Raw genomic sequence first — 12,442 nt, 5'->3', positions numbered from 1 at the left:
TATCTGCCCTCAACCCATACAGAACAACAAAAGTTCGACCCAAACCATAATACAATCGCAACAGCAAAAACATATAATAACCAGTTTAACGCTCAGAAAGAAGCAACAAAACTGGTGCTCAAAAATGCAAACAGACACTCACCGATTCCGAAAAAATCCTCCACAATAACGAATTAAGCAAATCAGTTCCAATACACAATCCGGCACGATTTATACCCGATACAAAGGCTTGAAACAAATTGAAGCCTAAAATTAATATTGAACAGCGATGAGAATTGAGAGGCTTTTCAGTGATGACGTCCTCTGGTTTCCGGCAGTTAATGCCCATAATGCGGGATCTGTTCTGCTGTACCATCTGTGGAACCTTCCATATCCTATAAAATTACACTACACAAACTACTACTCATCATCATACACTATACCAAGGCACTCATCGGTTGGACCATTGGAACTCCACTTCTAGAGTTCGTGGTGTTCCATCCCGGTTCGTCTCAGGCTGCAGCGTATATTGCCCGCTGATGGTTCCCTGCATCACCACTCTGTCTATCTGAATAGTCACCTTTCCTAACGAACCCTGCAAACATAAACGCCACATGGACATCCAGTTAGTTCTCCACCTTCAACTGGCCAGAACAAACCACTCACTGGCCCTGCTGATGCAGCATCGATCACACACCTGTCCTACACTACCAAGTCTCACCTGCAAAGCGATGTTACTACTGACCGTCCTGTTCTGCATCACTGAAAATCGAGCGCCTTGTGGCAAGACAAGACTAACAGGTTGCTACATTCATCAAATCCGATCCCACCTACTGCTGTTACTGACCTTGCCGAAGGCGCCCTTGTTTTTGCAAGCGATGTGAAGCTTTTGACCTTTGGGTGGATTGTCAAATGCCCACGCGAAACCCTGCTTCCATTGTGGAGACACGCTTTGGCTCACAACCTGTGCCAAACAACATACGATTTGTCAAGCCTGGACGCTGATTTCCTGCACCAAACCCGACCCCTGCCACAGATTTCTTGTGCTACGACTGTCGATATCTCGACCACAACGAACACATTCACCAATACCACACCGGCGCTCGTCCTCAACCCCACTTGAGCATCCTTCACTACCGTAGAACATTACTTGATGCATAACCCGCATGCGTCATCCACTTGACAAAATGCGAGCACGCATTGAAACGTCCATGATCCCAAACAAAATCCGGGCCGAAACCTCGAGGTGTCCACACCTTTGTCTGACGCGGAGGGCCATTGCCAAGTGTCAACTTGCAGAAGGCGTTCGTGCTCCCAACGGATTGCTTCAGATTGTGCCCTTGCTTCACCGTCACCACCAAGCTACCAGGCAAACATTGCAGTAGGATTTCCGCCTTCTCCGCGAACCTTGGCGGCCCCTCTCTCACCAAATACTGAAGAATGGGAATCGCCTCCGCTGCGGCCATGGCTTGCGCCTTCCCTACTTCCGCGGGACTATCTAGCCAATCCTCCTGGAGCAGAAACAGCGCATCCAGCGCAGCTTCCTGTGCGACCTCGTTCCCGGCCTTCAAAGCACCCACCAGCTGTGCGATGCTCTGCGTGGCCTCGTCAGTGGACCGCAGTCGGGGGAAGTTGCCCAGCATCACGGTCAGTGCCCTTGCAACGTCCTCATTCACGGAGGCGGTGGCCCATAGATCCTTCTCCAGAGCAGCTGTTCCACAAAACACCCCAAAGTCACCACCAAGCTTCACCATGTCACACTGATCGCCGCACACACAATCATGCATCAGCGGCTGAACCACTACCACGATCCTGGGGGCGTCGGTTGAGTTGCCGACTTACCTGCTAGAGCCCGGATCATTTCACTGGAAGCATATTCCTGTATCGTGTGATTTGCAAATAACTGTCTGATCAGTATGGCCGCTTGACCTGCGCTCTCCGAGTTACTCGATGCTAAAAGCTCCTGCACCACCTGAACACCCCCGGCCTCTGCCACAGCTCGCTTGTTTGCACGGCTGCTCACCACCAGGTTCTGTAATGCGCACACCGATACCATCTTCATCTCCTCAGTCGGCTGGTCCTCCAGCAGGCTGACCAGTGCGCGGCACGCCGAAACTGCATCGTTGCTGCGGGACAGACCTTCGTGCTGAAACAAATCCCCGAGAGCAAGAGCTGCCAAAAGCCGAGCCGGCTGTGTGCGCGTTTGAGGGTCCAGTAAATACTGCGACAATGGTGCAATCGCAAGCCTTGCCGCCTTCGTGTCCCGCACCTTGAAGTTGTTGAACAACGCCTCCAGAAGACGGGCTGCCGCTTCCTCACACTGGTGACACCGTAGCAGCTCCAACAACGCTTCCACGGCTCCTGCCTCGGTCATGCCTTCAGCGCTGGAAGAATCTTCTCTCTCCAGCAAAATCAGGGCGCTCAACGCCACCACCACTGTCGCCTCGTTGCTCGACCGCAACAGCTTCACCAGGACTGCTGGGGGCACCTTAAAGTAGTATTGGGAACTAAACCGAAGCACGTTTGACAGCACCAGGGCTGCAGCCTCCCACAGAGCATGGGGCAGCTGTGGATCCGTTTGCAGCAACAGAGCAGAAAGCTCGATGATGCCTCCCGCATCCGCAATCGCGTTCGGCCAGCTGTTGGACGCACTCTCCAACGCTCTTATCGCCTCTTTCTGCAGGCTGGGCACGCCCACCCCAACCAGTCTCACCAGTGGAACCACCGCTTGCTGCGTAAACACGTCGCGCTGGAACTGCTCCTGTGCCAAAAGGTGGGACAGAAGCTCTGCGGCCAGCTGCTGGACAGGCTGAGATGGGGAATCCAGCAGCAGTACAAGAGGCTCGATGGCCTGATTGGGTGTCAAAGTCAGATTCGCTAGCCGCTGCGGTTTCTCCAGAATGTTCACCAGAACTTGCATTGCACTGTGCTGCCCGGAAGTGCTCAAATCCGGCCGCGTCAGGCAGTAGAACAGCGGCTCCACAACCTTCGCTGCCGCTACTCCCTTGGCAATGCTACTGTTGTTCGTCAGGATGCGCAGCAGCTCCGCACAGAGAGCACACAGCGAATCTGGAGCTTCCAAAAGTATGTCCAGCACGTTGTCGATGATGCCACCTTTCACCATGTCCAACTTGCACAGAGGACGGTCCTTCGCCAACTTAATGAGCCCACTCACTGCAGCCTCGTGCAGACCAAAGTTGGTCCCCACCACCAGGTCCACCAAAGGCACCACGGCTCCGTTTGCAGCCACGGCCTCAGCCTGCTGCTCGTCGTCAAGAAGATTGTCTAGCGCACAAGCGCCGGCGTACTGAGCGGAGGGTGAATCCACGTCCAGCAGTGCAACCAACGGAGAGATGCAACACGTTGCCTCCGGAGTCGACCGAACTCGAGGGTTGTTGAACAGCGTGCGGCAAAGGTTCGCAGTTTCCTCTTTCAGTTCCAGCGAGCAGTCCGACAGCAGCACCCTGCACACTCCCTCCACGGCGTTCGCCTCCGAGTCAGCAATGGCCAACACCTTTGAAGGATTGTCCTCCGAAAGCGTGATCAGTGCACCGATTGCCACGCGCTGCTCCTTCTCCACTCCAGAGCTCAGCATTTCTACCAACGGGGCAATGGCTTGTCCTGCTGCATAGCTCATCCTGATGTGCTCGGCAGCAAACAGCCCCTGCAAGGCCCTGGCCGCACTCAGACGAGAACCCCGAGTTCCAAATCGTAGAACGGCAACCAACTGCTCCACAGCACCCACTGCAGAGTCGTGTCGACGCAGTTCGGGAGTGGTGAACAAGATTCTCAGCAGATCTGCTGTAGCTTCCTCGATGGCATCCTTCGGCCCGATGGACAAGTACTTGGTTAACCCATCCAAAGCGCCAGCTTCTGCCATCGCAAGCTTGTTCACATGGTTGTCTTCGGCCAGCTGGCTGAGCAGACCCAGAGCCAAGGGGGGAGCACCCGGACGATCGGCAAGAGGCTTCAACAGATCCACCAGCATGGGAATGGCCTTTCGAGCAGTGGCTCCCACTCGAATGTCGTCAACTCGGAATAACCGTTCTAGCGCAACCTCATCGGGATGCCCAGGTAGCGCAAACTCCTCTGACAAAGCCACCAACTCGCTTATGTCTGACGCGGACATCCCCAACATGTGGATCAGACCTCCTGCAGCCCCTGAATTGGCGACAGCTAACAAAGTGCCGCGGTTACCATTGCACACCAAGCTCGCAAGAGCTTGAGCTGCGAAGTATCGATCGATTGTCTCTTGCGACTTCAACAGGGTTGCCAGTGATGGTATGGCTCGCATTGTCGCAGGAGCGCGCGTCACATCTCGATCCGAGAACAAAATGGCAAGCAGGAGTGCGCTTACCCACGTACTCCCGTTGTCCTCCACTTCAGCCTATTTCAAGTTGCCACATTTGCACACACTCAGTAGTCAGAAACTTGCGACTTCTCCCACGGGATCAACCGAACACAACCCTCAACTTGCTTCACTAATCTCTTCGCCTGCGCCAAAAAGGATTGGCAATGCCCACTCAAAAACGAATAAAATCATACAACCCAAACCATTGTTAAAAACGTCAACACCACGGAAGAACCTGCGTATCCACTACCACGACCTAACAACCGCCGCACACATCCCAAACCACCTTACGTCCCACCCTCGTTCAACGTATGCGCCTCTGCAGAAAACGCGTCTATTCTCACCTCGCGAGCATTTGGTGCAAATATCGCAAGCTTCTCCGTCACAACTTCGATGGCACTCGCATCCGTGATCGCAAGCTTGCTCAAACCATCATGCGAAGCAATCACGCACAGCAACCACAGAGCAGCTGTGCCTCCCGAGATCTGAGCAGGCCCATAATCCAGAAACGTGTCCGCGTCCGCTCCACCCTGCGTTTTCTCTTTCCTTCTGGCTACCCCACTCTCGTCCACACTAAAAATCACTTCTTCCTCGGTGTCACTGGTGACAGCATCATCTCCGGCCTCTTCCACGGACTTGAAGCTTATCATATCCACCAACGACCGAATCAGCTCAACAGAGAACCCGGCTTCACGAAGAGCTACCATAGACACCAGCCGGTGCTCCTTTGCAGCGCAGATCAACAACGCGGTGCCTCCAACCTTCACTTCCAAGCTCGACGACTGTATGATGCGATCCGCTAGTGCTGCAATGCATTTTGGATTGTCCGCAATCAGATCGCCCAAAACCGCTGGCTGGTCTCGACATAGCCTTGACAGCACCTCAATCGCTTTCTCCTGCACTGTCGGCTCCCCCACCGCAAGATGCGTTACCAGCGGACTCATGCTGAACGGGGTTTCTGCCAATACAGCCCACGGCGGATGAGTGAATGGACCACTTCTTCTGGTCGTCCTCGCCAACGACGCCAGGGCTTCAAGTGCTTCAGACGTCGAACTCTCTTCCGAGTTCGTAGCGGCAAGAAGAGACACCAATGCGAGCACGGTGCCACACTGATGCACACTTTCCACCAGCACGTCGTCCACATGTCTGGACCGAAGCAACCGAGCGACTGCTCCAGCTGCATGCTCCTTGCCCGCTAAACTGCCCTCCCGCAGCACTCGCGTGAGGGGTAATATGATATCCTCCGCAGGTGCCTTTTCGGCCACCTCCACGTCCAACAAAAGGTTTGCCACAGCCGTCGTCGCAACTTCCGCCACGCTGATGCTCGACGACCTCGCCAGATTGATCAAGGGCAATATAGCATCCTTGCCCGCCTCCGCAACCTTCTGGTTCTGGCGAATGCACCCGAACAGAGCGGCAACCGCCCGCGCCGCCTGCAACGCAATCTGCTCGCTCCCTTCACTCACAAGCCTGATCAACGGAGCGATTGCCTTCACAATGTCCGGGCTCTCGCACACATCTGGCCTGAAGGCAAAGATCTCAGCCAGAACAGAGGCCGAGTGCTCCTGCGTCTCGTCTTTGCCGCTTGCCAGAAGCTCTATCAAAATCTCCAGGGCCTCGTACGCTGGAGCGCCCTCCTGGAATATATCCTCCTGGGAGGCCACGGAAAGCAAGCACCCCACCAGGTGCAGAACGTGGACCTTCGAAACTGGCAACTCGCCGGTCAGCAACGCAGTCAACTGGCTGATCGTACTCGCATCCGAATCCCGCACCAGCTGTGTCAGTGCTGCCGCTGCAATTCCTTGCCCCTTGAAACCAGCGTGCTTCAGCAGCCCCAGAAGCGCGGGGACGGCCTCTGCTGTCTCCACGCACACTCTAATATCCTCGCTGTGGTTGCACAGGTTGCCCAGCACATTCGCCGAATCTTCTTTCGCCTTCTCCGAACCACACTCCAGAAGCTGCACCAACGGCGGGATGCCCCCGGCTGCAGTGATGGCCCACTTGCTCTCATCTATCTCTTGCGTCAAAATCGACAGCAACGCAGCTGCGTGTTCCTGCTGCTGCTCCGCAGGCTGCCCCAGCAGGGAAATCAGAAGCTGCACGCCCTCCCGACCCCGCAGCGCTTGCCACAAATCTCTGTGCCCGCAGCAGATGTCCATCAGAGACATCGTCAGGCTCTCCTGCATCTCACCACTGGTCATCATGATCAGTCCCACCACCGTCTTCTTCCCTTCCGCGTGCTCTACACCCCGTGCCAGGTACCCATTCCCATACAGACTCGCCAGAGCTTCCACGACGCGCTCCTGAATCAACACCGACGTCCGGTGCCCAAGGTGCTTCATCAGAACCTCCTCCACGTGAAGCGGATCCACGGCTCCCGCAGCCTCGTCGCCATCGTCTAAAACCATCAGCGCATACGCCATTGCTCCAATTGCATCGGCTATCTTTGCTCCCGACTGCCCCTTGCTGTCTATTATCTCCCCAAGGTTCACTACCAGGGCAGGCAGGCCTCCTAATATGTTGGCAGAGGCGCCAAGCGCGTTCTCTTGCAAAGCTTGAGTGAACCTGTCCTGCGCCGACTCCTTGGAGGGACCAACCGTGGCACTGATCAACTTCTCCATCCCACCGGCACCTTTTATGGCGTGCCTGGACTCCCAGTTCTGAGCTGACAGAGCCCGCAGAGCACCAGCCGCTTCAGCTCGCACCGAAACGTCGTCATTGCTCAACAGCTGCAGAAGTGGCCCCATGGCCCCGGCGTGCAGCACCAGCTCACCGCTTTCCTCGACTGCTGTCATCAAACTCGCCAGCAGGGAGGCTGCATTTCTCTCTGCCTGCGGGTGTCCGGATGCCAGCAGCCTCACCAGAATGCCAACGCCTCCCGCGTCCAGGGTGGCAGGCCAGAAACCTTCGCTGCTGCTGCACAGGTTGCGAAGGGCTCCGGTCAGCAATCCCGGAAGGGAAGGATCCAGGGCGAGCCTCGGCTGCAGCTGCTCCCACAAGCTCACCACCACTCCCTCCGTGGAAAAGATCTTAGATCCCACGTGATCCTTCGAACCTCCCTGAGACACGGCGTTCAGGGCATCAGCCGCCACCGTCTGTGCCTCGGAAGAGTTGGACTTCAGCAGTGCCAGCAGAGGTGGAATGCAACCGCCCAGCAGCACTTTCACGCGCAGGTCCTCTTCCTTGCACAAAACCCCCAGGTTTGCGGCAGCATTCACTCTGGCAGCCAAGGATCCTGATCGAAGAAGCGCGACCAGCGAAGGCACGGCCTGCGGGTGAGAACCAACTGCCGCTCTGGCATCCTCTTGCGTATCTACCAATTCGAAGAGAATCTTAGAAATCATCTCCTTCTCCTCTACTGATGTGGACGTTGATCGCAGCTGCTCAATGCAGTTCGCCACTTTCGACGCCACCCCATCGACCACCACTACCACTTCCTCCTCCTCCTCCTCCTCATGCGCGGACACCCCACTGTGAGTCTGTACAATATTGGGATCCACAGCTTCCGAAGGTGAACAATCCGGATCACCCATTTCTATGACGCCACTCCATTCCCTGCAGAATACGTGAAATGGTTCACTCCTTCAAATCGATTGAGCCACGCGTCACACAAATCCAAAAACTCGACCACCGACCGAGCTGTACATGTACAACTTTCGTTACACGCCTTCGGCGCCAGGTTCACCGAGGTTTTGGATTTCACGCACAAAAACCGACTCCGCGAACAGTTACCATCTTCGACCCACACTGGAACTGCAACTGCACGACACGTACCTCGGAAGCGAATCTGCTGCAAGTGGCTCGGGAGTCTCTGGTAGCTCCATGGCTGATGCTACTGTCTGGGGATCAGACATTAGCTCAGACGGCTGAGGAGCTTCAGGCGTCTCGGCTGCTTCACCCGCCTGTTCACGCCGCTGCTCATCCTCTGTCATGTCCTGCGCTCAAACCAGTACTCCATCAATCACCACGCACGCACGCAAGCATCGAAACACGAAGGCTGCCATCAGACGACCAAGTCACTGCATTGAAGTATGAGAACAAAAAGACGCAGTCGCGAAGCCTCGTCGACCTGGCCATCAACTGCTACCTTCTCAGTCCAATCGGAAAAGAAAGATGGTGGCTAATGAACCGACACCGGGTTATTCTACTCGCCGTATGAGATCCATGCCATATATCGTATACAAACCTCACCAAAGATCTTCTCAGACTAGGGTGGACAACAGAAAAACCGTCCTAGTGATCGACCCAACTCTGCCAATCCTGAGACGCTTTGTAAAATGCTCACTCGACAATACGGCCACCGCAATGCTCTAAATCCAACACGCCCACATCCTCTAAATCCCAATTGCACGCCCGCACCCCACCCCATAGTGAGCCAACATCCGCCATTCCAGCAACCACGGCACGGCTCGGGTTTCAATCTCCACCAAACCCCTCTTCGGATCCATTCCAGGACCACACTTCCTGCCGTAAGGCGGTAGACAGAAGAAGAAACACGCATTGGCACACGGAGACTACCGCAGCAGAGCACGCGATTACATACGTAGGCACTGATATTTGCTACTGAAGCGCCAAGACACTAACCCATCCAGTGCCGATCACGTCGAAGAAATGTCAACAACTTCACAGTCCTCTCCGGAGACACCACTAACTCCGGTCTTGAGGACGGACAACAAAACCAAAATGGACACGCCGCGGGTTTCAAAGCACCAGAGCCGGTGCGCACATCCGACCCTGGAGCAGCTTCTAAAACCTCTCGCTCTCGACACGGCCAACTAACTCACTGCGCGACGTACTGCACACACTCGGGACTCCATTCCTAAAAGCTCTAGTGCTACAACAATGTGCCTGCCCGCTCATATGCAAGCTCCGGGCCCTCCCCCCATTGAAACCTCGCCACCGCTCACCACAACCTGCAGTGCCAACATTGCAGAATAAACCATAAAAATCGAACGCGAACAAACCTGGGAATGCTGAGAATCCGGCATGGCGTAGGCGGATCAACTCGGCAATCCGGCCGCATGCCCCACACTCTCTGAACCCTTACAAACCTTGCAAATGTATCCCTCCTCCTCCTGCTGCTGCTCCTCCTCCTCTTCCTCCTCGGCCCTCTCTGGGTTTTCTCAGTTCTGGCGCAACGCCCCCACCTCCGCCACAAGCGCCTTTCTTATCATCCAACCAACCGGACGGACACCTCCTCCGCCACCGCGGGTTATGCCTCCCACCCCAGACCCCGCTGCTGCATAATTGAACCCAACGGCATCACTCCATCACTCACCTGAGCTAAGCCGAGCTAAGCTACACCGAACCTTAAAGTCCCGCCCCGCTGGGCCCAACTCAAGAAATCAAAAAATCTGCTCGCTATGGTGGGGCACTCCGGCCGAGCGTACGCAACACATTCCATCAAAAACCCCGCATTCACCCCGCGTTCACCCAAACTCAACACAGCGGCCAACCCGAGCGTAAAGATCGTCCAAGTAATAATGTATCACACAGGCTATAAAAGAAGCTAATCGTCGCAGCACCAATGTACCGTAGACCCAGAGCCCAGCGGGGGGAGTAGAGATTAGGAGGGCCCCAAATGAATAAAAAGGAGCGCAATCATGCACCTGCCAAAACCCACCGGAGCCCGAATAGCATGCAACAAAAACCAACGAGGAGCCTTCGCTCTAATAAATTATCTCCCTAAGACCCCGTACGCAGGGTTTGTCTCCAGGGGAGAGGCGCCAGGGCCCATGAGCTGGGCCTGCACCAGAATGAGCACCTCCACCCCCCCCCCCCTTCTCGCTCCTCCCCCCTCGCCCTGCCAGCAACAATGCCTGCCAGTCCGCCAGGCTGCCTGCGAGTGTGTCAGAGCCGAAGAGGACAGTGGCCCCAGACAGACAGACAGCCAGACAACAGACGCTCCTCACCGCACCACCCTCGCACTCGTATCTCCTTCATACCCCTCCCCAATTATGGTGCCTCCGCGCTCGCCCTTCCCTGCCCTGCCCTTCGCTTCCCTTCCCTCCGCCCCACTCCTGTTTCGTGCCCTCACATGCGTTCTCCGCTCCGCAAAAAGCGAAACACCCAATCGGGAAATCATGCGCACGCTCTCGATGGCACTTGATGCACTCTGTGGACGAGCATTCGCGGCTCTCTCTCCACACTGCGGGTGGCGATCCCACCCCCGCAACGGCTCACATACGACGCCCAGCCTATGGCAGCCACGGCGCAGCTGGGCAGCTCTCTTCTGTCTGTCCGCCCTTGTGTTCGTGTGCGTTTGTTCGCTGCTGGCTCTGCCGAGGTTTGGACTTTGCACCACACGGCGGCCCCTGTTCCGCTTAATTTAGGGGCCCCCGGCCCCGATTCGTCAATCCTCCTTGGACCCGGCTGTGGCCTTTTCCGTCCTGTGTTCCTCAACTTTGGCATCCCAACCTGCTGACTGCGCACCCCCGACACGCTTGTTGCAGATTCCTTTGCCCTCTTTCTTTTGTTTACGCAAACATGAAATGGCATCGGGAGAATGTCAAATCCGGCACTTTCACAAAATTGTTAGGGTGGTTTACAGCATGGAATCGTGAGCTGTGGTTTCGCCCCTTTTGCTAATGGAATGTGCCATGTGCATGCATGCGACTCTGCTATTGTTGACAATTTCACCACCGAAGCTATCAATGTCAGCCTGGTCCATTGCTTTTTTGGGAAGGGGGTGTTGATGTGTACACACTGTGTGCTTGATCCCCCTCTTGACCCATACCACACTCCCTTCACTCCTAGCTCCTTTTTTGCAGATTTTCCACCAATTTTTTTCTTTCAATTGGTGTTTTGTGTAGCAATCTTACTATATGCTCCAGTGGAGTAGTTGATTGTGAATAAATTGGTTGGATGCTTTGGGAATCAAATATTTATTATAAATGAGCTAATCCAGCTTCTGATTTAGTAATTACATTGGGCATGCGCTGGGCGAGAGGATGGCTTTTTCACTTTGGCTCTTGGAAACTTGAACTCATGAAATGTCACATCAGGGGTTTAGACATGTTGCGATCAATTATTGTGTGATGCTCGACTCTTTTACTCAAATTATCTTTCTTTCTGACAGGGGAGAACATCTTTTGTTAACTGTAGCTTTAAAATGAGTTGCGGGGAGGGGGAAGCATGATGGTTTGTCAAGTGGCCTTTGCAACAAAGCAAATTCTGAATGGGAAGTTTAATGCACAACCTCTCTCTTTGTCAATGTATAGAAAGTGCATTTCCATCCTTGTCATCGAGGAGTGTAGGAACCCAATGGCAGTTACAATACAGGTGGACAGCAACCCATGCTCAAAGATGTTAGTCCTTTCCTCCTGGCAGGCTTTGTGCTTGGCCCCAATTATTTGTGTACCCTAAAGGCCCCTTAAGAAAAAGAACACAAATTCTTACACTCTCCTTCCCCCCTTTGACTGTTTCCATGAGGCCCTTGTTTGTACATGTTGCTTAAAGCTTATCTTGGACTTTGCCCTCCTCACCATGATTTCATGGCACAATGACAATGGCCAAAACAAAACAAAAAAAGAAAGAGCTTGTGTAAGTAATTAAAACAAAGTGGACTGTGGGTAACACACAAACTATGGAATGGAACACTAGTAATCCATTGGGTATGCAATTGGATTAAAAATTATTGTGATGCTTTCTTGTTCTTTGTTGGATATGATCATGATATAAAGATGAAGAAAATGATTTTTTCATTCAAGCTTGATGGTAAATGTCTTAAAAAGTCTTAATGCATGTAAGTTTTTCAACAATTAATATCTATTTGTTGAAACATAATACACATAGAAAATCAATATACATGCACCTTAGAATGTTGGGTGAATTTTGAAAGAGAAGTAATGCATTATAACATAATACTTATAGTGCTTGAAGTGTGTATTTGATTTAGTAGTCTTTTGTAACAATGAAAAATTTAGACGTTGATCTTGTTTTTAATGTAAATATAATTGAGTCAACTTCATCAATGGTAATATACATAGAAAATTTTCAGCTAAAAAACATGATGTCATGCAACGATTAATAATCCCTTCATGGTAAAACAAAGCATTTCTATTACTATCATTTGCAAAAAAACCAGCCACTATATCATTTCTTTTTTTGGGT

At 53.4% G+C, this 12,442-nt stretch overlaps 1 protein-coding gene across 1 annotated transcript; it reads right to left on the bottom strand.

Annotated features, from left to right (window-relative positions):
- Window positions 1-209: 209 nt before the first annotated feature.
- Window positions 210-9,534, bottom strand: LOC112295748 (protein CELLULOSE SYNTHASE INTERACTIVE 1). The gene is made up of 7 exons (XM_024547664.3): window positions 9,295-9,534; window positions 8,105-8,265; window positions 4,675-7,885; window positions 1,822-4,366; window positions 1,236-1,690; window positions 827-943; window positions 210-574 (listed from the first exon to the last, which is right to left on the bottom strand). Exons 1-7 carry the CDS (start codon window positions 9,316-9,318, stop codon window positions 431-433), a joined length of 6,657 nt encoding a protein of 2,218 aa, XP_024403432.1. The 5' UTR covers window positions 9,319-9,534; the 3' UTR covers window positions 210-430.
- Window positions 9,535-12,442: the final 2,908 nt, after the last annotated feature.

This window comes from Physcomitrium patens, chromosome 19 (assembly GCF_059467195.1).
Source record: "Physcomitrium patens ecotype Gransden chromosome 19, ASM5946719v1, whole genome shotgun sequence".
In the NCBI taxonomy this organism is placed as follows: domain Eukaryota; kingdom Viridiplantae; phylum Streptophyta; class Bryopsida; order Funariales; family Funariaceae; genus Physcomitrium; species Physcomitrium patens.
The sequence above is the reverse complement of the archived record's forward strand: the minus strand, read 5'-3'. Positions and strand labels throughout refer to the sequence as shown.